Below are 24,001 nucleotides of genomic sequence, written 5' to 3' on the forward strand. Positions count from 1 at the left end.
TGGGATGGGATTTTGCGTAGTCGGCCCCACATTTCTACCCTTAGATCGCCCCTTGCCCCGGTTTCCCCGAATGCAGAGTTTTTGGGGGGAATGGAGTACGGGGAGACACACAGAGCACCTGGTGAGATAGGGTTCACAGAACCGATACACAAACTCCTAAACGGCCATAAAGTGAAGGGGAGAAAGGATTTAGAGGGTATACTGAATGGAGCATTCACACACTGGCTAAAATATAAGCAACTGCAACATTTGCTGTGGCACCCTACCTAGACAACATATTGTTTCAGGGGCCATCTTTTCGTCAAGCAAAGTCTCACACAGAGATATTGTTGTCTTTTCTTCATTCCCGCAGATGGAATGTGAATCTGGAAAAAAGCTCCCTTTTCCCTGCTACAAGAGTAGTGTTCTTAGGGACCATAATAGATTCTCTATTGATAAAGATTTTTCTGACAGAGGTCAGGAAAAACAAAATCATTTCCTCTTGCCTCTCTCTTCAGGCTATTGCTCATCATTCAGCTCAATGTATGGAGGTATTCGGTCTGATGGTGGCTTCCATGGACATCATTCCTTTTGCTTGATTCCATTTGAGAGCACTCCAGTTGTGCATGCTCAGACAAAGGAATGGCGACTATGCGGATCTATCTCAGAGAATAGAGTTAGATCAGTCATCAAGGGACTCTCCCCCATGGTGGATTTCTCAGGAACATCTGTCTCAGGGCACATGCTTTCGGAGACCTTCCTGGGTGATTGTGACCATGGACGCCAGCCTGCTGGGTTTGGGAGCAGTCTAGAACTCATTAAAAGCTCAGGGCCTTTGGACTTGGGAGGAGTCTGCTCTTCCTATCAACATCCTGGAGTTGAGGGCGATTTACAATGCTCTATTGGCTTGGCCTCAGTTGTCCTCAGCCCAGTTTATCAGGTTCCAGTCAGACAACATAACCTCTGTGGCGTAAATATCTTTATTGGTGTGAATCCAAGGGCTACTCTTGGAGTAGAATTAAAATTCTTACGGCTAGATTACGAGTTTTTTGTTTTGAGCTGTGCGGTGCTAACGAGCAAGTAGTGAGCAAGTGAGCGTTGAGCAAAATTTTGCTCCTTACCGCACTCCAATTCCAGCGCTGCTTAAGTCAGAAGTGAGCTGGTCGTACGTGCTCGTGCACAATTTCCCCATAGGAATCAATGGGGAGAGCCAGCTGAGAAAAAGTCTAACACCTGCAAAAAAGCAGCGTAAAACTCACTAACACAGCCCCATTGATTCCTATGGGGAAATAAAATGTATGTCTACACCTAACACCCTAACATGAACCCCGAGTCTAAACACCCCTAATCTTACACTTATTAACCACTAATCTGCTGCCCCCAACATCTCCGCCACCTACATTATACTTATTAACCCCTAATCTGCCGCTCCGGACACTGTCGCCATCCACATTATACTTATGAACCCCTAATCTGCTGCCCCCAACATCGCCGCCACCTACATTATATTTATTAACCCCTAATCTGCTGCCCCCAATGTTGCCGCCACCTACCTACACTTATTAACCCCTAAGATGCCGCCTCAATGTCCCCGCCACTATAATAAACATATTAACCCCTAAACCGCCGCACTCCTGTGTGTGTTTGGGGCATTGCCCCAAAGTAATCAGCTCTTTTACCTCTAATAAAAAATACAAACAACCCCCCAAAAGTAAAACCCACCACCCACACAACCAACCCCCCAAATAAAATACTATCTAAAAAAACCCAAGCTCCCCATTGCCCTGAAAAGGGCAGTTAGCTTTTTTGCGGCCCAAACCCTAATCTAAAAAATAAAACCCACCCAATACACCCTTAAAAAACCTAACACTAACCCCATGAAGATCGACTTACAGTTCTGAAGACCGGACATTCATCCTCAAGGAAGCAGCAGAAGTCTTCATCCAACCGGGCTGAAATCCTCAACGAAGCCGGGAGAAGTCTTCATCCAAGCCGGGCGAAGTGGTCCTCCAGACGGGCAGAAGTCTTCATTCAGACGGCATCTTCTATCTTTCTCCATCCGATGCGGAGGGGCTCCATCTTCAAGACATCCGTCGCGGAGCATCCTCTTCAAACGACGGCTTCTTACTGAATGACGGTTCCTTTAAGTGACGTCATCCAAGATGGTGTCCCTTAGATTCTGATTGGCTGATAGAATTCTATCAGCCAATCGGAATTAAGGTAGAAAAAATCCTATTTGGCTGATGCAATCAGCCAATAGGATTGAGCTCGCATTCTATTGGCTGATTGGCTGTGTCTTAATCCTTCATCTTCCATTTGTTACACAATTTGGATGTTGTACATGCTCTTAAATTCTACTTACAGGCGACTAAGGAGTTTCCCCAGTCCTCTGCCCTCTTTGTCTGTTTCTCTGGGAAACGTAAAGGTCAGAAAGCTACTGCTACTACTCTTTCTTTTTGGTTACGAAGTATAATTCGTTTGGCTTATGAGACTGCTGGACAGCAGCCTACTGAGAGAATTACGGTTCATTCCACAAGAGCTGTGTTCTCTCTTTGGGCTTTCAAAAATGAAGCTTCTGTGGAACAAGTTTGCAAGGCTGCAACTTGGTCTTCTCTACATACTTTTTCCAAATTTTCCAAATTTGATACTTTTGCCTTGTTTGAAGCTTCTTTTGGGAGAAAGGTTCTTCAAGCGGTGGTGCCTTCTGTTTAGGACTGCCTGTCTTGTCCCTCCCTATTTATCCGTGTCCTCTAGCTTGGGTATTGGTTCCCAACAGTAATTACTCAAGCCGTGGACTCACCATATCTTAGGAAAGAAAAACAAAATGTATGCTTACCTGATAAATTTATTTATTTCCGGATATGGTGAGTCCACGGCCCCACCCTTTGTTTTAAGACAGTTGTTCTTTTGACTATAACCTCAGGCACCTCTACTCCTTGTGTTACTCCTTTTTCTCCATTTTCCTTCGGTCGAATGACTGGGGGTTGTGGGTAAGGGAGTTATACTTTGCAGTTTAACTGTGGTGCTCTTTGCCTCCTCCTGCTGGCCAGGAGAGATTTTCCCAACAGTTATTACTCAAGCTGTGGACTCACCATATCCGGAAATAATTAAATTTATCAAGTAAGCATACATTTATTTATTTTTTACTTGACTGTCCCTTTAATTAACCTGTCTTGCAATAGTTAAGAATACTTTTCCTTTCCATAAGTATGTCATATATGGAAAAGACACTTGAGTTATTAAAAATAAGTGCTTGTGCAGGAAATCTAGCTTACAGCCTTTTATATATATATATATATATATATATATATATATATATATATATATATATATAAAACATTAATACATAGTTAACTTTTCTTGCAACGGTACGCACTAACTTGCCTTGGTTTCATTTACATAAATTGTCTTCTAGTAATCTGTAATTTGTAAATGGTTAACAGCTTTAGACCACCTTTACACATGATGATCAACAGATTTAAAACAAAATAAATAAATCAATTAAATGTATAAAATGTTTCTAAACTTACCACTGATATTTTCTTGAAAGGGCTTGCAGGGTGTTTCTTCGTGATGTCCCATAATCAGCATATCAGTATTTTCACTCTCTACAGAAACAGGTGAAGTATTGCGCTCTGCTGAAATGACAGAAGCAATTACTTTGAAAGCGAGTAACACAAAACCATCAATACAAAACTAAACCAGTATACTGGAAGATAAAAAACGAATCTAAGTAAATTGATGTTTAATTTGCTATTGCCTTTAAAGGGTTCATCTCTCTCTGACTCACTCAAGATACCAGAATCAGACACTATTTTAAAGTATCCATTTGAAGCAATGAAGTTCATTCTCAATTTTCTAATATCAGTTTAACTTGCATTCATTTATAATTTCATATGCATTAATGTGAAGGTCAATTTTCATCAATGAGTGCACGGTTTTTAAAAATACTTTTAGAAACAGGGGCACTTTCATTGATGAAAATAAACATTGCACCGGATTTGAAGAAATACTTACCTTTTACTCCTGCAAAACTGGATTGCCGATCTCAGCCTCAGTTCCTCTGTACTGACTTCAGAAATGCCGAAAACCGGCTTGCTCCAATCATGGCTTGCACCCCAGAGCATCCAGCTCGTGATGCCTGGCTGTGATTGGAGGAAGCCAGTTTCGTCATTGCTGTGGTCTACAGCAGGAAGAAGAAGGAGGGGGATCGTCGATCCGGCTTTGCAGAAGTAAAAGGTAAGTATTTCTTCAAATCCAGTGCAATGTTAATTTTCATCAATGAAAGTGCCCCTGTTTTTAAAAGTATTTTTAAAAACCGGGCACTCATTGATGAAAATTGACCTTCACTTTAAATAGGTATGAAAATGGTTTCAGTCCTGTGTTTATACTGTATTAATTCTTTTTAAATAAATGCATGTGTCAGTTTTATATAACTACTAAATACAATATATCTTATTTCTAAAGCTCTCTCTACTGCTCCAGCATTTCTTCTTTTGTCACTGCAGCAATAGAGCCAATCAGATGTTATATCATGTGAGTCTTTATAATTAAAGGGGCATTATTCAGTTTGAAATTGTAATATAAAATGTTTAATCATGTGTAGTAAATCATTTGCAATAAACTAATATTATTTATTTTGTCCTCTTTCCCTGTAATTTAACTCTGAAAATTGTCTCTTTATAAAATCTCTTTTTTGCTGAGGGCAATTACAAACAGATATAAAACAGGAAATTAAGTGTCCAAATACTAAATCTTTAAAGAGACACTAAACCCAATTTTTTCTTTTAGGATTCAGATAGAGCATTCAATTTTAAGCAACTTTGTAATTTACTCCTATTAATCAATTTTCTCTTGGTATCTTTATTTGAAAAAGCAGGAATGAAAGCTTAGGAGCTGGCCCATTTTAGGTTCAGAACCTGGGTATTGCTTGCTGATTGGTAGCAACATTTAGACCATTCCTGACATTGAAGATGCTAACTAAGTCTTAAGCAGACCCTTTTTTTTTTTTAATGTTCTTGGTGTACTGTCACGTTTCTGACATATTTGTGTATAGCATTCATCTTATTTTATGCAGACCATATGCAGTGCTTAAAGGGACACTAAACCCAATTTTTTTTCTTTCATGATTTGGATAGCGCATGCAATTTTAAGAAACTTTCTAATTTACTGCTTTTAGCAATTTTTTCTTCATTCTTGGTATCTTTATTTGAAAAAGCAGCAATGTAAGCTTAAGAGCCGGCCCAAATTTTGGTTATGCACCCTGGGTAGCGCTTGCTACATTTTCATAAAGAGAACAAAGAAAAATTGATAAAGGCAGTAAATTAGAAAGTTGCTTAAAATTGCATGCTCTAACCGAGTCATGAAATAATTTTTTGGGTATAGTGTCCCTTTAAGTGTGTGTATATAAAATTATTATAATGCAGATTTTGTGCAGTTTTTAGTTGGGCGCGTAAATAGCTTATTATGGTACATGTCTTTTGTCATTTGGTTGCCAATAGGCCCAACAAACCCAGGAGCCAGGGAGCCTCTGGCTCTTAGAATTTTACACCTGGCTCCTAGCTTTTTGGGTTATTCTCCATATATCTATATACAAATCCCACTGTCTGGCCCATAAAATATGCCTGGCTCCTAAATATTCTTACTGGCTCCTAAATCTTAAACAAATTTGTCAACCCCTGCATAGGGGCCAAAATATTGCTAGGCACCCCCTGATGAGAGTTCAGTTTGGGAAAGGGGTTATTTTAGCATGTTATGTTATTATTGCACTATTGCTCGCATACAATTATTAGAGATGTTTATTTGTTTTAGAATTAATTTAAAAAAAATTACAATTGTATTTCAGATCCCTTGCATTCATCTGGAAAAAAAAAACACATGCATGCAAGAAAAAAAAAAGCTGATTTCTTTTATGTGGTTAAATTCACTCTAAAGACATTAAGGGCTTTTATAGCATTTTCTTATTGAAATGTTGCTTGTATATAACTATGTGTTTAACCTCTGCAAAGGGGTTACATACTGTACATAATTACATGGATAGTAAAGTCAAAATAAAAAATATATGATTCAGAAAGATCATACAATTTTAAACAAATTTCCAATATACTTTTTTTTATCAATTTTGCTTAGTTCTCTTTGTATCCTTTGTTTAAGAGTAATTCTAGATGAGCTCAGGAGCATGCACGTGTCCTCGGCCATCTGGAAGCAGTTTTCACCACAATGTTTATAGCAATGTAATACATAGAGGCCCATTTATCAAGCTCCGAATGGAGCTTGAAGGGCCGTGTTTCTGGCGAGTCTTCAGACTCGCCAGAAACAGCAGTTACTCTGAGCAGGCGGACAGGAATCGCCACAATTCAACCCGATCTAGTACGATCAGGTTGATTGACACCTCCCTGCTGGCGCCCATTGGCCGCGAGTCTGCAGGGGGCAGCGTTGCACCAGCAGCTCTTGTGAGCTGCTGGTGCAATGCTGAATACTGAGAGCATATTGCTCTCCGCATTCAGCGATGTCTGTCAGACCTGATCCGCACTGTTGGATCAGGTCTGACAGACATTTGATAATTCGGCCTCAGAGTTGCAAACTCTGCTGTCATAGGGTATCTGTAGCATTCTATGGCAGCAGTGTATGTAAGTATGTATAACATTGCTAAAAACATTATTGCAAACACGTGAACATTCCTGAGCTCACCCAGAATTACATTTTAATAGCAGATACAAGAGAAATAAGCAAAATTGATAATAAAAGCAAATTAGAAAGTTGTTCAAAATTTCCGGCTCTATCCAATCCATTTGACTTTACCGTCCCTTTAAATCTAGCTTCAGAGCAACAATGAACTAAAGGTACTTTGTTGAACACATCTGGTTAGCCAATAACACCTGGCATTTGTGAGTAACCACCAATCACCAGTTAGATCCCAGAAGTGCACTGCAACTCCAGGGCCTACCAAGCAATGGTTATTTAACATTGTTACAAATATTGTTGTATACACTGCTGCTATATAATGTTCAAAACACGTGCACACTTCTGAGCCTACCTAGGTATGATTTAAAACAAAGTATACTAAGAGATCGAAGTACATTTTTATACTAGACGTAAATTGAAAATTACATGCTCTATCTGAATCATGATTCATGAAAGTTAAATTTTTCACTTTCATGTCGCTTTAACAATATATTAACAAAGCAGGAGATGTGCTTTGCTGCAGAGAACTTATTTGCTTTAGCAGGTACGATTTGGCACAGTGAAACTGTTAGGCAATATTTTAGTCAGTACACTAACGTTTGCAATCAGCTTGCAATGAATTGACTAAAACATAATGGGCTAGATTATAAGTGGATCTCAATATTGCGCGTATGCAAGCGCAATATTTGCACTCCACTCGGTAATACCAATGAATGTAAATGTGTGCTGGTATTACAGGTTCAGCGCAATGCGAAAACAACCTTGCGTTCACATTGCCGAAAGCCAATCGATGAGAGTGCGCTTCCGTAGGCTGCAATGGGAGCTTCATTTTCATGCGAGCAGCCACAGCACCACCTAGCGCTGAGCAGGGGGAAAATTGTGCAGTGTTGGGCAGCAATAAATAAATATACAGTATATATATATATATATATATCCTTATATGCATATATATGTATGTGTTTATATGTGTATATATATATATATATATATATATATGTGTTTATATGTGTATATATATGTATGTGTTTATATGTGTATATATATATATATATATATGTATGTGTTTATATGTGTATATATATATATATATATGTATGTGTTTATATGTGTATATATATATATATATATATGTATGTGTTTATATGTGTATATATATATATATATGTATGTGTTTATATGTGTATATACATATATATTTATAGTGAAAACACAGTCCACCATTGACCTCCATGTATAGGCACTTTATGAACCTTTTTTTTACACCCCTAATCCTCCCCTCACTTTAACATCTTATAACTGCTTTGTGAAGTTTAAAAAAAATAAAAAAATAATCATATTTATATTTGATGATACTGTACTGTACTCTTTATTTTGGGGCAATTGCGGCAACTTTTTTTCGTTAACTAGAAGTATGATCCCTGGGTAATGATTTCTAGCTCTAAGTGTAAAAGTGAGCTTGCAGTAGCATTACATATACCTAACGGTTTTAAACAATAAAAAAAAAAAAATATATATATATATATATATATATTTTTTTTTATTGTTTATACCAGTGATAGGAAAATTGTTAATAAATAATATTCTTTCTAATATAATAATATCTAGTTTCTAATAGGTTTAACCGTTTTGCTTCCTAGTGCTTTGCTCTTTTTTGGTATATGTAATTTTGGTCTGGGTGAGGGACCAGACGAACATAGCTTATAAGGGTTAATTGTTTAGCGCTCTCAGTCTGTATTCCTTTTGCAACCTTGCATTAGCATTAACCAGCCACTTGTAATGACTGGTTATTTAATGTGCACCCATAAATGGACAAATTTGCCCCTTTGGGGGCGCACGTTATGATAGCGCCTCACTTGTAATCTAGCCCAATATATGAAGCTATAGTTAGCACAGCAATTACAAGTCCAGCTTCCTCCAATCGTTGCATGACCCCACGATCTGGACGCCAAAGGGGGCATGCAACGATTGGAAGAAGCCGGAATCATCATCACTGTGCTAACTACAGCAGGAGATGTGGGTGGAGGATCACAGGTCTGTTTTCCATAAAAAAAGGTAAGTATTTTTAAAAAGAAGCTTCATTGTAAAGTTTAATAAATGAAAGTGCCCCTGTTTTTAAGATTAGTTTTAGATACGGGGCACTTATTCATTAAACTTTACAATCACTTTGAGTAATTAATTAAGAACTTATTTACAATAAAATTTAGATAAACCTTAAAATAAATACCACAATAAAATTTGGTAAGTAAAAGTGTATTATTGAAATACATAATGCCATTACTAATGTATATTAAAAGATTACATGCTATGTTTGATATAATCCTTATTAAATCATGTAATAAATGTAATGAAATTAGGTATCATGGATTGATATTCAATATTACAGAAAATGGGCTACATTCTAATGTAATATAAAATATTACAAAATAAACAGCTTTGTTTTTGGGTTAGTGCAACAATATTAACAACATATTATCATAAATGAGCTGGAGATTTGAGAAATTAGCTGTAGCTATCAGTTTGCTGATGCTAATATTACTGACCCTCTCTCACTGTATGCAATATAAACCTGTATAAAGGCACTGTCATTGGCAATATTACCATGTCAACACCTACTCACAAATACATTGTAAACTAAAGTATACTGTAAAATTTTTATCCCCTCGACTTGTTATTCCAGCTGCAGAGTATAAAATCTGCAGGACGTTACGCTTTATGATTATTTTTGTATGTGAAATTGCTGTTTTTGTTCTTTGAAGCCACAACCTGTTAAAATGGGTTGAGCTTGCAGGCAGATCAGATCTATCACTTTTTGTACACACTCATACTTCTTCATATTATGTCTGTTTGTATACCCGATACTTATATACAACAATTTAATATTAACATTTTTATTACTTATCTCTCCTAATCACACTAGAGTATAATTTATTCTGCTGGCTATATATACACAACTTGTCTATAGTCTATAATTAAGTATAGAAACGTATTAACATGTTGTTTATGGCAGGCCCATACTAAGCATAGGGAAGACAGGGCTAGTTGCATGATGGGGCCTGTTGCCTTAACTCCACCAAGTCTCCAGCATTATTATTTGTGTATAACGCAGGGCCTACCCTGCATCATACTACCTTGCTGTGTCTGCGAGCCAGGTCATGGAAAGTCTTGCCTCGCTCAGGTACCTGTTATTTTTAGTAACTGTGACTACACAGGCTGATGAGCAACAAATCTTTATTTAAATGTACACTTCAATAGCTTATGTTTTTTATTACATTTCATGTTTTTAATATTTAATGACAACCAATTTGTAAAATAATGTGGCAGAAGGGTGTTACAAATCTTTTTGCAAATGAATGAAAATAAAAACTACCCAAAAATAGAGATTGACCATTTAAGCCATTTTTTGTAATCTAGTTATGATTACAAACATGTTGCTAAAACATTAGTCTATTAATCAATTTATAATAAGTTAATTATATTGATCTCTCTCTCCTCTCGCTCTCATCTCACTCTCCTCTCTCTCTCCTCTTTCTCTTCTCTCTCTTTCTCCTCTCTCTCTCTCTCGTCACAATTAAACATTTGATAGAGCATGCAGTTTTAAACAACTTTTAATTTTATTTCTATTATATAATTTGCTTCATTCTCTTGGTATCCTTTGTTGAAAAGGATATATAATTGTCTTTATTCTCTTGGTATCCTTTGTTGAAAAGCATACTTATGTAGGTTCTGGAGCAGCGATGCACTACTGGGAGCTAGTTGATAATTGGTAGCTTAGTTGGGGGAGGGGAAGAGACAAGATTGCAACTAGGCTAATATCCAGAAATGAGAGGAAAAATAACTGTTTAAAACTCAAATGTAATAAATATAATTTTATTTTATTAAAAATAATATTTAGAGGGGACTTCCGGGTGGCGGCCATCTTAGTGGTCACACTGAGCTTCAGCTCCTCAAGCTCTCTTTAAAAATCACTAATTTTGAGCTTCAGAAGTTAAAATATTCTTTTCAAAATAGTGCAGAAAGCTAGCTGTTGGCATCCTAAACTGAGATATATAGGGTCTTGGATTGTGACGTGGCATGAAAGCCCTCAGTACCGGACTATTATTCTTGAGGCCTTCTCCTATACTTGAAGCCTTATCATCGTCCCCAAACTCACTGTGCCCGAGCGCGCAGTTTTTCATTCATAACTTGTTCTAGTGAGCTACCTACTTAACCCACTTCATAATTCTGAGGGAATCTCAAACTAACAAGACATAGCATTTATTGGATACAACATTGTTCATCATACCCGCGACTAAAGTTCAACATTAAGCATCTAATATGGAGGACCCATCAAGATTCTTGGAGGAACTGCGCAGCTTGCTTGCGAACCATCTTGCGGCCATAGATGACAAGCTCTTTGTGGCACATGACAGCAGCAGCTTCTGTATGTCTCAGCAACCCGTTGCAGATGAGCCGGGCACACTGGGAAGCAGAAGCGGTGGCGCTTTGGGGCCTCAGTGCCCACACTCTACCTTTGCAGTGCCTACGGGAGATTCGGAATCTAATGCCACCGAACCGACAGTTCACCATGACTCCCTAAGTGTGTCTCTACTAGGGACAGACTTTGATGATTTGATGCAGCATGGCTGTTGGGAAACGGCAGAAGGTAACTACCAACTGCATGTCAAGACCGGAAGGATCTATACAGTCCATTGCCAGACTCCCACACAGCCCGCTACAGCTGCAGAGGACATGCAGACCGGGGATCAGTATGACGCAAAGATGCACAACATCGGCCGGCTGTGTATGCCCCCTGTTAGCTTACCCTTGCACAATCAGCCTGGTGCCCCACGGGACACTGCAAGAATGGTACAGGCGGCTACCGGGAGACCTACCCCAGACACGCTGGTTGTAAAGGAGCCGCACTCGGCTGGTTTCTTCCCTCCTGCGGTAGTTAACCTGTGTAGCCGGCAACAGGTTCTCCTAACCTAGAGGGTTTACAACGTAGCTACAACGTGTGCGTGTGGGCATGGCCTTACGAAACGCGTAAGGCCACGCCCACACGCACACGCACACGTTGTAGCTACGTTGTAAACCCTCTAGGTTAGGAGAACCTGTTGCCGGCTACACAGGTTAACTACCACAGGAGGGAAGCTTTTTGGTCTGAAGGATTACAAACGATATATCCTAACTTCCTACTAAAAACACTGAGTCTGGACGGATATAGCCAGGTTAAACAGGAGGGAGAAACTGGATATTGGAAATACGTATAGTAACATCTATACAACACGCTGCCACATACCTCATACTGTTTGAGGGTTTGTTTGTGAGTCTGTTTTTTGCTATTAATAAATTGTTATTTTAATATTGATATACTGCACAATTTTTTCTGCTTTCTTCCTTGCGCTTCATATCTTTCTTTTTTTAGTTTCTATCTCATCGCTATCACACCAGTGATTTAAAAGGAGCTGCACAAAGGGGAAAAAAAGAGAACTGCTTCTGCATCTACTTTTGGACATTGCCACACGAGCATTTAAAGAGACATACACCGCAATAAAGTAGGAAGCTTTATCTTTATTACTATCAAATTTTCATTGTATGTTCTAATACCATTGGAATTTATACGCAATCTTTTGGGAAATATTCCTAGTTTTTGCTTATTTAGCAGCTTTCCAAGTTTATATGTTTTGGCGCTTTTCAAAGTGTTTGTTTGTCTGTATGCTTGATTATATTCTGTCAGTTGGGTGTAAAATCTATTAATAATATGCTCCAAACAAAAGGAAATGCTCTTAATGTTATTCTGGTCTGGCAGTGGGTCTATTTGCAGCCTACATATCGATGCTCATCCTAAACTCTGATAGGCAATTGTAGTTACATAACTTGTTTAGTTGTGATGTATTGTTTTAGTTTAAATGCTTTCTTAGATGTTCAGTCAAAGGTGATATGATCTTTTCACATAGATGTTATATAAACTTTATGCTCTACACTGTAAGAATGTTCCTCATGTTTAGTTATGTGCATTTCTGCAGCTTGTGTGTGCCTGCCAATTTTCAGACCCCATGGTACTGACTCTTTTAGAGCACATTGTTAGACCCACAGTTTCAGTTTCAGTTTCAGATTCCCTGCATTCTCTATATTCCCTATATCCTTTACCTTTTATCTGTTTGTTGGATATCAATCCCTATCTTGCTAAACTTATATGCTCTTGTACTGCACATAGTAGCTAGCCTATAAGATTGCCTTTCTACTTACACCCTAGAATATATTTTAGCCATCGAACTATCAGTGCATTTTATAGTGATTTCATTCTCACTTTTCACTAAAGTGAGCATATTCCCATAATAGTGCATCAAACCACTATATACTTCTTGTATCCTTTACTGTACTTTTGTTTCTAAAAGAGTTCAGTATAGATAATAAGGCCCAAAAGAGGCAATTTCATTTACTATTTCCCCTATATTGTATTATTCAAGCAATTGGGTCCATGAGTGACCTTACTGGATCGCAGGGGACTATATATTAGAGAACATAAACTAAAAATGAGGTATCATTGTTATCATTTTAACTACGTGTTAAACTAATAGTTCATGTAATGGCGATGATTTTCTTAAGGTAATCTTGTTTTGTTGGTGAATTAACTGTTGTATCTTTTCTTTGGAGAATATTTGAAATTGCAATTGTATTTTCACTCTATAGTGTGTATTTTAATTACCTCAATAAAAACTATATAAAAAAAATAAAAAAAATAATAATAATATTTAGAACATAAATGGTTTTGGCAATAAAAGGAAAAGACTAATACGTAAAGATTAAAAAACAAAATGTTTGTTAATATAACACCTTCAAGCCTATTTTTAATTGTCCTGTATAATTGAGATAAATCTTAACAGATTGTGTTGGAGTGCTAAACCATTTTTATAAGACCTCTAAAATGAATCTCTAAATAATTTTTAAAATCTAAAATAATTCTACATGAAATACATAAATATGCAATAAAATAGTCAATTTGGTTGGCCAACCTTAACTCATATGCTAATAGGTTAAAATTAAACAGTATCCTTACAAAAAATATTTGAACTTTTCATCAAGCTCTATTCCGGTAGTATACTAATTAGTTACAATCAGTTTTGCACATAGCTAATGTTGCACATATGTCAAAGTTATAATGATAGGCTGTATATCTGTTAAACTAACACAGGCTAATATTGCTGACAAAGTTTTTTAATACCCGCTATGTAGCCGGAACAGTTCATGCAAAGTTAATCAAGAAGTTTTTTGTGACTTTAATCAGGCAGTTTCTCTTTTGAAAAAGAGGCCCTGATGTTTCTGTGAGGATTTACCTAACAAGTGCACTTGTCGCTAAAGATAGGATTCAAACCTTTATCTTCTTGAGCATTCGGTGTTCAGACCTATATTATCGGTCTCTTCTTTTTTCCTTAAGTCTGTTAGGTACCTGTATGATCTCCGTAGATTGTGTACGCCGAATCTATCACTCTCTTCAGCGTTTCCTCAGCCGTTAGCCCCCAAACCGCGCCTTCTCCTAGATAGGCTGTGATTGGTTGTCCTGTGGGGGTAAGATCCTGCTCTTTACACTGTGACAGCTCTACGGCAAACCTGAGCGGTAGTCTGATTGACAAGTATGGAGTTTCTGCAACGCGTTTAAGCTGAGCACTTCAGCCTTTATCAAGCATCATACCGACTTAAGGAAAAAAGAAGAGACTTCTTGATTAACTTTGCATGAACTGTTCCGGCTACATAGCGGGTATTGAAAAAACTTTGGCCTCGCTTCCATTGAGTCGTAATTCAGTTTGCGTGCACTCGCAAACCATTAAATATGCTGTTGAAAGCAATATCGTTTATCGACTGTTTCCAATGGCGCGTTATACCTCAATATCGACAGCTGGACTTCAGCTGCCGAAAAAATCTTTGCGTCCCATAGAAAACCTGCGCCGCCCGTAGTTTGACCTCGCACATCTGGCTATCACATATACGGCGCCGGCAGTTGCTAAAGTGCCGTAAGTCGGACAAACTAGCGATGTCCAGAAATAAGCGTAAGTAGAAATTTCTGGAGTCGCCAGTGACTTACGGCACTTTAGAAACTGCCTGCGCCTACAAAAACATACTAAATATGAAATCTCCCATAACTGTCTAACACGCCTCCCAAACATCATCCCGACACGTATACCCCTCTATCCGCAATCCCCCCTCTCCTAATAATATATTAACCCCTAAACCGCCGCTCCCGGACCCCGCCGCCAGCTACATTAAATGTATAACCCCCTAATTTGATCCCCCTACACCGCTGCCAGCTACATTAAATGTATTACCCCCTAATCTGACCCCCCTACACCTCCGCCAGCTACATTAAATGTATTACCCCCTAATCTGACCCCCCTACACCGCCGCCAGCTATATTAAATGTATTACTGCCTAATCTGACCCCCCTACACCGCCGCCACCTATATTAAATTTATTAACTCCACGTCGGCTGGTTCCTGGAAGAAGAAGAGGTCGCCGATTGGAAGAAGACTTCTCCGCCTGGAACAGGACCGTCTCCGCTCGTCTTCAGGACATGTAAGGACCACTTGGGGGTTAGACTTAGGTTTTTTTAAGGGGGGATCGGGTGGGTTTTAGAGTAGGGGTGTGTGGGTGGTGGGTTGTAATGTGGGGGGGGGGTTGTTCTTTTTTTTACAGGTAAAAGAGCTGATTACTTTGGGGCAATGCCCTGCAAAAGGCCCTTTTAAGGGCTGGTAATAGAGCTGATTACTTTTGTAATTTAGTTTAGGGAAATTTTATTATTTTGTGGGGCTTTTTTATTTTATTAGGGGGCTTAGATTAGGTGTAATTATCTTAAAATTCTTGTAATGTTTTTTTTTTTGTAATTTAGTGTTTGTTTGTTTTTGTAATATAGTTTAGTGTATTTAATTGTATTTTAGTTTAGATAATCGTAGTTTATTTAATTAATTTATTGATAGTGTAGTGTTAGGTGTATTTGTAACTTAGGTTAGGATTTATTTTACAGGTAATTTTGTAATTATTTTAACTAGGTAGCTATTAAATAGTTATGAACTATTTAATAGCTATTGTACCTAGTTAAAATAAATACAAAGTTACCTGTAAAATAAATATAAACCCTAAAATAGATACAATGTAATTATTAATTATATTGTAGCTATCTTAGGGTTTATTTTATAGGTAAGTATTTAGTTTTAAATAGGAATAATTTAGTTAATAATATTAATATTATTTAGATTTATTTAAATAATAATTAAGTTAGGGGGTGTTAGGGTTAGACTTAGGTTTAGGGGGTAATATAGTTAATATAGGTGGCGGCGGTGTAGGGGGCTCAGATTAGGGGTTAATATAGTTAATATAGATGGCGGCGGTGTAGGGGGGTCAGATTAGGGGTTAATAAATTTAATATAGGTGGCGGCGGTGTAGGGGGATCAGATTATGGGGTAATAAATTTAATATAGCTGGCGGCTGTGTAGGGGGATCAGATTAGGGGGTAATAAATTTAATATAGCTGGCGGCAGTGTAGGGGGATCAGATTAGGGGTTAATAAATTTAATATAGCTGGCGGCGGTGTAGGGGGATCAGATTAGGGGGTAATACATTTAATATAGGTGGCGGCGGTGTAGGGGGGTCAGATTAGGGAGTAATACATATAATGTAGGTGGAGGCGGGGTCGGGGAGCGGCAGTTTAGGGGTTAAACACTTTATTAGGGATTGCGGTTGACAGGTAGATAGACATTGCGCATGCGTTAGGTGTTTTATTTTGCAGGCAGTTTAGGTAGTTATGGGGCTCCAACACTCAGCGTAAGGCTTACTACGCCTGCATTTTGTGGCGAGGTGTAAATTGGATACCAAATTGCGCAGCTTTTCTATACCAGACTATGGGCCAAAAAACTACGGCCGAAGGGTGAAATATACGAGCGTAACTTCTATGTTACGCCGTATATAGGATACCAAACCCAGATTGTAACTAATTAGTATACTACCGGAATAGAGCCTGATGAAAAGTGCAAATATTTTTTGTAAGGATACTGTTTAATTTTAACCTATTAGCATATGAGTTAAGGTTGGCCAACCAAATTGACTATTTTATTGCATATTTATGTATTTCATGTAGAATTATTTTAGATTTTAAAAATTATTTAGAGATTCATTTTAGAGGTCTTATAAAAATGGTTTAACTGTCCAACACAATCTGTTAAGATTTATCTCAATTATACAGGACAATTAAAAATAGGCTTGAAGGTGTTATATTAACAAACATTTTGTTTTTTAATCTTTCAGTATTAGTCTTTTCCATTTATTGCCAAAACCATTTATGTTCTAAATATTATTTTTAATTAAATAAAATTATATTTATTACATTTGAGTTTTAAACAGTTCTTTTCCCTCTTATTTCTGGATATTAGCCTAGTTGCGCTCTTGTCTCTTCCCCTCCCCCAACTAGGTTAACTGTTTGCTGGGAGCCTAGAGGAATTTCCCCCAGATTCAAGAGCATATATCCTAATAGCGCAGTGTATAGACCCACTGATAATTGGTAGCTACACACATATGCCTCTTGCCATTGGTTTACCTTGTGTTTAGCTAAATCCTAGTAATGCATTGCTAAGGGGTTGATTTGAGCTATTTAGCTTTCTTCTGTTATTTTTCTGATATTCTTTATAGGGGTTGTCCAGAAACATCTGTCTGCTAGTTCTATTTGGAAACATCCTTAGGCCAGTAGCTGCTTACATTTAAATAAAGTAAAAGTAGTAGCTAGTGCTACTGCTAAAAGCCACCAGCAGCACAAAAAAGGATTTATTTACATATTTATTTTTAATACTGTCAGAACTAGTCAAGAACAAAAGTGAAGCTGACCCCAGAATCAATCACCTGACAATGATATTCTTAAATCCTTATTGAATAGTGTAAATTTAAACTTTTGAAGACTTCCCCACCTCAATTGTGCACGTTTGATTTTTTAAGCCTTTCCACCTACAAAAAAAAGCTTTTTTTGCTTTTAGAATAATGGTTTTAATTGCACAAAAGAAATCATCTAAATAGTTTTCTTGTATTCTCTCATTTGCTTGTTTGTTTGTTTTATTGTTAGACTGTTGGTTTATCGTTTTCATACAAATGCAACAAATCTGAAAAAATCTATTGTTCTTTACTGACATGCAAGCAATAGTGCAATATGAAATGAAAGGAACAGTAACGGGAAAATTTACTTTATGGTTTCGAACACGGCATGAAGTTTTAAACAACTTTTCAATTTCTATCTAGGGAGGCTTAGGAGCAGCAAGGCACCACTGTGAGTTAGCTGCTGACTGGAGGTTGCAGATCTATGCCACTTGTCATTGGCTCACCCAATGTATTCAGCTAGCTCCCAGTAGTGCCTTGTTGGTCCTTTGACAAACAATAACAACAGAATAAAGCAAATTTGATAATATAATTAAACTGAGAATCATGAAGGAAAAAATTGTGTTTCATGTCCCTTTAATAATTCTAAATTGAATTGTATACCATATCATCCTCAATTAGCCAACTTTTTTATAACATTTCCCCAAGTGGTCAATTTGTTAGACTGGTGAGACTGAAATTAGCATTTCCAGCGGACTTGGAAATCCTTAGAAGATCAGGCCATTAGTAATGAGCTTTAGTATAGAGCCAAAAATAAGATAAGGAGGCATTAGAGTGTGATAAAATAAGGAGATCTGCAAGCTCAGAACATTTTAATGAGTTATGGATAAAGAAGCACAAAAACTGCTACTTCATATATTAAAAAGAAACCTAAAGGAACAATTTCTGGTCATTGGAAACACAATAGGTGAAAACACTTAGGAGCCGATTTACCAATGTCTGGCGGACATGATACGCTGTATCGTATCATGTCCGCCAGACATTGCTGAATGCCGACAGCATACACTGTCAGCATTTAACATTGCACAAGCAGTTCTGGTGAACTGCTTGTGCAATGCCGCCCCCTGCAGATTCGCGGCCAATTGGCCACTAACAAGGGGTGTCAATTATATAGGATAGGATCGTGCGGATTAATGTCCGCAGCCTCAGAGGCAGCGGACCAGTTAAAGAGCAGCGGTCTTTAGACCGCTGCTTCATAACTGCTGTTTCAGTTGAGTCTGAAGGCTCGCGCAGAAACAGGGGCATCAGGGGCCATTTGGGGCTTGATAAATCGGCCCCTGATAGTACACAGTCCCTTTCAACTCAATTGTTTTTTCATGATCAAGATAGAGCATTACAATTTATAAGTAAATTAGAAAGTTGTTTAAAATGGTATGTTCTATCTGAATCATGAAATGTAATTTTGACAGGAAAACTCCCCATGGTGTCTATCTTTGCCTAGAGGATTGCAAAGTAATAATGAACGTGAAGTGAACAGTCTGCATTTACTGCTTGGCTGTATAGTTTAGTGATGATGTGCTTGATTTCATTGCCAGAGATTAACTTATTAGTTAGGTATGATTATCTCTCATAACTGATATAGAAATGTCCTAAATTGACCTGTGCAGCCATGAAAAATTAAATTTGGTAGAATTTTTTGGAACACATTTTCGGGGAAATCTCCCTGAACATTCATTGGCTGCACTATTCGGTATTTGTTTGGTTTTAGACGTGCACACTACCTATCAAGATATTTCTTCAACAAAGAATAACAAGAGAATGAAGTTTGATAATAGAAGTAAATTGGAAACTTTTTATAAATTGTATTCTCTATCTAAATGATGAAAGAACCATTATGGGTTTTATATCCCTTTAATGCAATGTGTCAGTTCAGCATTTGTATGTGTGCAATGGGTGTTTATATGTCAGCAGGCATGTCAGTGGCAGATAAAAATGATTAGAAAAGCACTTATAAAATTTAACAGAAATATTTTTGAGTTCTGAAACATAACACAAATATGTTTCAAAACTACTTTTATGTACCTTTAGGTTTGTATGATGTATACTGGTAAGGCTGACAAAAATTGAATAATATACAGAATATATTGCTACAAGAGAAATGCCAATAAACATAGTACATAAAATTATTTATGTGACATCTAAATTTAGGTTCATTCTTGTCCTAAGTGATACAGCTATAAAGTTACATGAATATTTATGTGAACTTCCTTTTCATAACTTCACCCACAGAAAGATGGTGTTTGTGGATCACTTACTGTAAAGCACAGTGACCTGCCAGGATTAAATTATCTGCTTTTCATATGTATTTTATTGTAAGCAAAGGTTGCTGCGGTCAATTCAGTAATGAGCTTACATAGCATAGGTAGAGTAGAAAATAATTAGAAAATGCAGCAGTCTGGGACCTGAGTCCCATCTTTAATCATTGTTGCATGTAAAAGAAAATTACTCTCACTACTTACGTTCCCAAGGTTCTTTTATGTTCAGAGATCCTAAGGCTGCTTTGCATTTTGAGAGAGTTCCTTCGTCCTTAAAAGCATCATTCCTGTAAAGACTAAACGTTAAGAGACGGGAGTTAAAGTAATTCTTTGGACTAAGTAAAGATTTGTTCTTTGTGGTTGAAATGGTCACAGTATGAACCATTTGCATTTTAATCAGTTCTTCTCATAAACACTAAAACTTGAAAACAAAATGGTCACTAAAAGCCACCCTTAAGATATTCGCCAGCATGAAGGTTTCATTATCAGAAATGTTTTCAGAATAATGATGCAAATTATTTAGCTTCCAGGGATGGCTGCAATATATTGTGTGGCAACCTCTGGCACAAAGAGGTTAATAGAAAAAGCAGACTTTTGGACCATTTCATATTTTCATTATTTTTTAATTTAATCAGATGAAAACAGAACAGAAGATATTATTTAAGCTATTACAACAAAACTGTGTTTATAATATTTTTCATGGGAAGCTTAATTTATGGAATGTATAAAATGATGTGCTTGTATTAGCATAAATTATGTTTTATGTATATAGAATATAGCATTTGAATTAAAAGATAAAAAGTTAAAAACATATTACACTGGATGCAAACCCTAGCTTTCTGAGAGTCCAATGTGACTACCTAGAGCTGTCAGTTTTGCCAGTGTTATGGGATATGTATCCAGTCCAGTATGAGGGTGTAATCCACTGCCATGTTTTATTGTTAGATAGATAGATAGATAGATAGATAGATACCAGATAGAGATAGATAGGTAGATAGATAGATAGATAGATAGATAATAGATGATAGATAGATAGATAGATAGAGATAGAGAGACAGAGAGAGAGAGAGAGAGAGAGAGAGGGATGAGAGTTGTCAAACTCTTGTTTGTATATCAGTCTGCTTGGATTTAAGCTAGCATGTATGACTGGAGGTTAGGGTCCTATGTTAGAAGAGCCTTTCTCTACATCTTGGACTTTACAACCAAGCTTCCCTAGTGTTGACTGTCTGAGTCATTGGATGTAAACCAAGCTTTCTGCAAGTGATAGATGAGCACACAGAGTTGTGCTTATTCCAGTTTCAGAGTCCAGCCCACCTCCCCCTTTGTATACATACTGTATATATTAATGCACTCATACAGCCATCTAAGTGCTTAAACATCATACTATAAATACACATCCATAACATCTATAATAAGTTGAATTTTTGACATTGTGAGGAGTCATGTGTTATTTGTCAGTAAAAAAACATGTAGTACAAACCACAAAACAAGATATATATGTAAATCTTATTGCTGAAAAAGTACACCAAAACCTGTCTGTGCATACTACTTATTGTGAATTATTATCTAAAGCCTTTACTGTAGTGTACTACACTTTAACATTGTTAGGCATTTCTGTCTTTTCCACATTTTTATTTTATATATGTCCATATAAGCATTTATTGAACACCACTAACAAGTGAAATATTTTTTTATAAAGCGCATATGAAGTTTGTTGTGTTAAATTGCTCCTTTACAAATAATAAACATGTAAACTGCATTACACATCCAAGTAGATCAAGTCATAAATGAACAAATAGGAGCTGAGTGAAGTATTAAATCAAGAGTCAGTAAGAGTCAGATGTTGTAACATCCAAACAATCTCGGATTTAAAGATTTCTTACTGGGTGTAGGGAAATAATCTCTCCCTGAGACAATTTCATGGATATACTTATGATTAAGAAGAATTCTGTAAATTTCTGTCTCTTGAAGCATCCTGAAGGGAAAAAAATAAAAAGTCTATATTTTCTACAATTGTAAAAACATTTAGAAAATTACCTTTGTTCTGCTAAATGCCAACTTTTTGAATGGGTAATTTCTCTGAATGAATTATTCCAGCAACTTGTTGTAAATTCATCATCTAGCATAGACACAGTAATGTGTAAAGTTAGTCATATGTGAATCAGATCTTATCAAGTTATCATCAATTAAAATAATACATAAATTAACACAAACGTGGTGATATATATCAAATAAGAAAAAGGACAGTATCCTAATGACATTTCATTCTCATCCACATGTATAAAGAACTAGGGCGACATTATTTAAATTAATTACATGGAAGTTTTTAAAATAAATTAAAAATAAGTACTGTATGTTTTCCCAATCTATTTTAAATATATAATTGTCATCCTCTTGCTAATGCAACTAGCAAATATTGATAGGTAGAACTTAAGTGTGGAAATCTTGAGTAGAACCTAAATGTGGTACAGGAACATGCAAAATACATTGCAATTTACTTCTATTATCAAATTCACCTCTTGAAATTTCCTTTTCATTAGAGGATACTGAGATAGGCTCATGAGTATGTGTTGTCTATTGAGCACTTTACGAATAACATTGTTACAATCATTGTTGCTGACATGAACAGGCTTCTGAGCATTGAGAAACATTGTTGAACCTCATTACTTCTTAATATTTTATGACAAATTGCAATTTAATTACTTTTATCATTCTTCTGATATGTTGTCCTCATTATTTCAGACTCGTTTTGACGCTTATAGTCCCACAGTTCTTCTTTCAGCTGATGATTTTCCTCATTTAGTTGATGGCTTTGATCCCTCAGTCTTCTGCACTCATTCCTCAGCTGGAAGATTTCCTTGTGCAGGCCTTGTACATAGTCTGGTTGTGCAAATCTAACTGGCATCTTACTATTCTGTAAAAATAAATAATAAAAAATAGCTGTTTGTAAAGTTTACATACACTAAAGTCTAAAATATTGCTTATCTATAGTGTAAGACTGCAGCGGTTCAGCTTTTAATAATATTGTTGGTCTTTATCTCCCAGTATACTGTACAGAAAAAGGGTTGTAGACGTATTGGTCCCACAGAGAGCATTTCTTTAGTAGATTGTGATGCCTTTAAATGGACCAACAAAATCAAGGATTTTTTTTATTCCATAAGCTTTCAAGACCTCACAGATCGCTTCTTCCGATGTATACTCTACATAAGCTGTTTTGTAGTGACTGGTGACCTGCAGTCAAAAGTAGCAGGAAGATCCAGAAAAAGTAGTAATGGAGTACTGCCCCTTTAGCTAATAGCAGATCATTTAGTTTAGTAACTAGTCAGTTGAGTGTTTAGGGTGGAAACAAGATTGTAGGGGGATTTAATGAATGTGTGGTAATTAATATTTGTAGTATATACATAAGTAAATTCACAATGTTACAAGCAAAAAGGAAAATGTTAACTTCACAAGGTCCTAAAACTGTTTTGTTGTGGAGATCTTACATTTCATATTGGTCTTAAATCTGAGATAGCTTTGACAAGCAAAAAAACAAATAGTATCCAGCACATCAACCCAGGAACCAGGGGACCAAAGCAAGTAGCTGCCAACTTGCAAAAGACAGTATAAAATACAGACAAGGTGGTCTCCTTATGATATTCCTTCTTTATTTGTGAACATGAGGAACAGGAACAAAAAAAGTCACGACGTTTCGGGGCTATGCCCCTTAATCATGTGATAATATCACTCATTACACACCTGTGATTTATAGGCAGTACCTGGGAATTTTAACCCTTACATTCTTAAAGTATCACAAATTTTTGTATATAGCGCCATCTTGTGTCACAATCAGTGTGAAATGAAAGAATTAAAAACAACAGATAAGAGGCCTCAATGGACTATTGTATATATATTATCAGAATTGATGGTAAATTTTGCAACAATTTAACAATACACGGCTACAGTGGATCAACTGAGCTAAAAAAATAAAGTAAAACAAAAATGAACAATAAACAAAATGTAACAATGTGTTTATATTGCTACAGGGTCAGCAACTTGAGGGAATCAGGACTGGCAATGGTCAAAAAGATCTAAGATGCAAAAAAATAAATTATATTAAGTAAATAGTAAATAGACATAAATCCCAATAGCAAAAAACTTTTTTTTAAAAGACTTTTTTTCCATAACTTATCAGTGGTGATTTATAAGAAATA

General features: G+C 36.7%; 1 protein-coding gene across 1 annotated transcript in view; it reads right to left on the reverse strand.

Moving 5' to 3' along the window:
* LOC128651914 (uncharacterized) overlaps positions 1-24,001 on the reverse strand; it is a 193,945-nt gene that overhangs the window by 60,003 nt on the left and 109,941 nt on the right. The window contains exons 6-9 of the mRNA XM_053704878.1: positions 22,512-22,722; positions 21,846-21,927; positions 20,013-20,104; positions 3,510-3,617 (exon numbers count right to left, since the gene is read on the reverse strand). Of these exons, the coding sequence (XP_053560853.1) occupies positions 3,510-3,617; positions 20,013-20,104; positions 21,846-21,927; positions 22,512-22,722 (493 nt within the window). The remainder of the gene's footprint in view (positions 1-3,509; positions 3,618-20,012; positions 20,105-21,845; positions 21,928-22,511; positions 22,723-24,001) is intronic.

Source organism: Bombina bombina, chromosome 3, assembly GCF_027579735.1.
Source record: "Bombina bombina isolate aBomBom1 chromosome 3, aBomBom1.pri, whole genome shotgun sequence".
Lineage (NCBI taxonomy): Eukaryota > Metazoa > Chordata > Amphibia > Anura > Bombinatoridae > Bombina > Bombina bombina.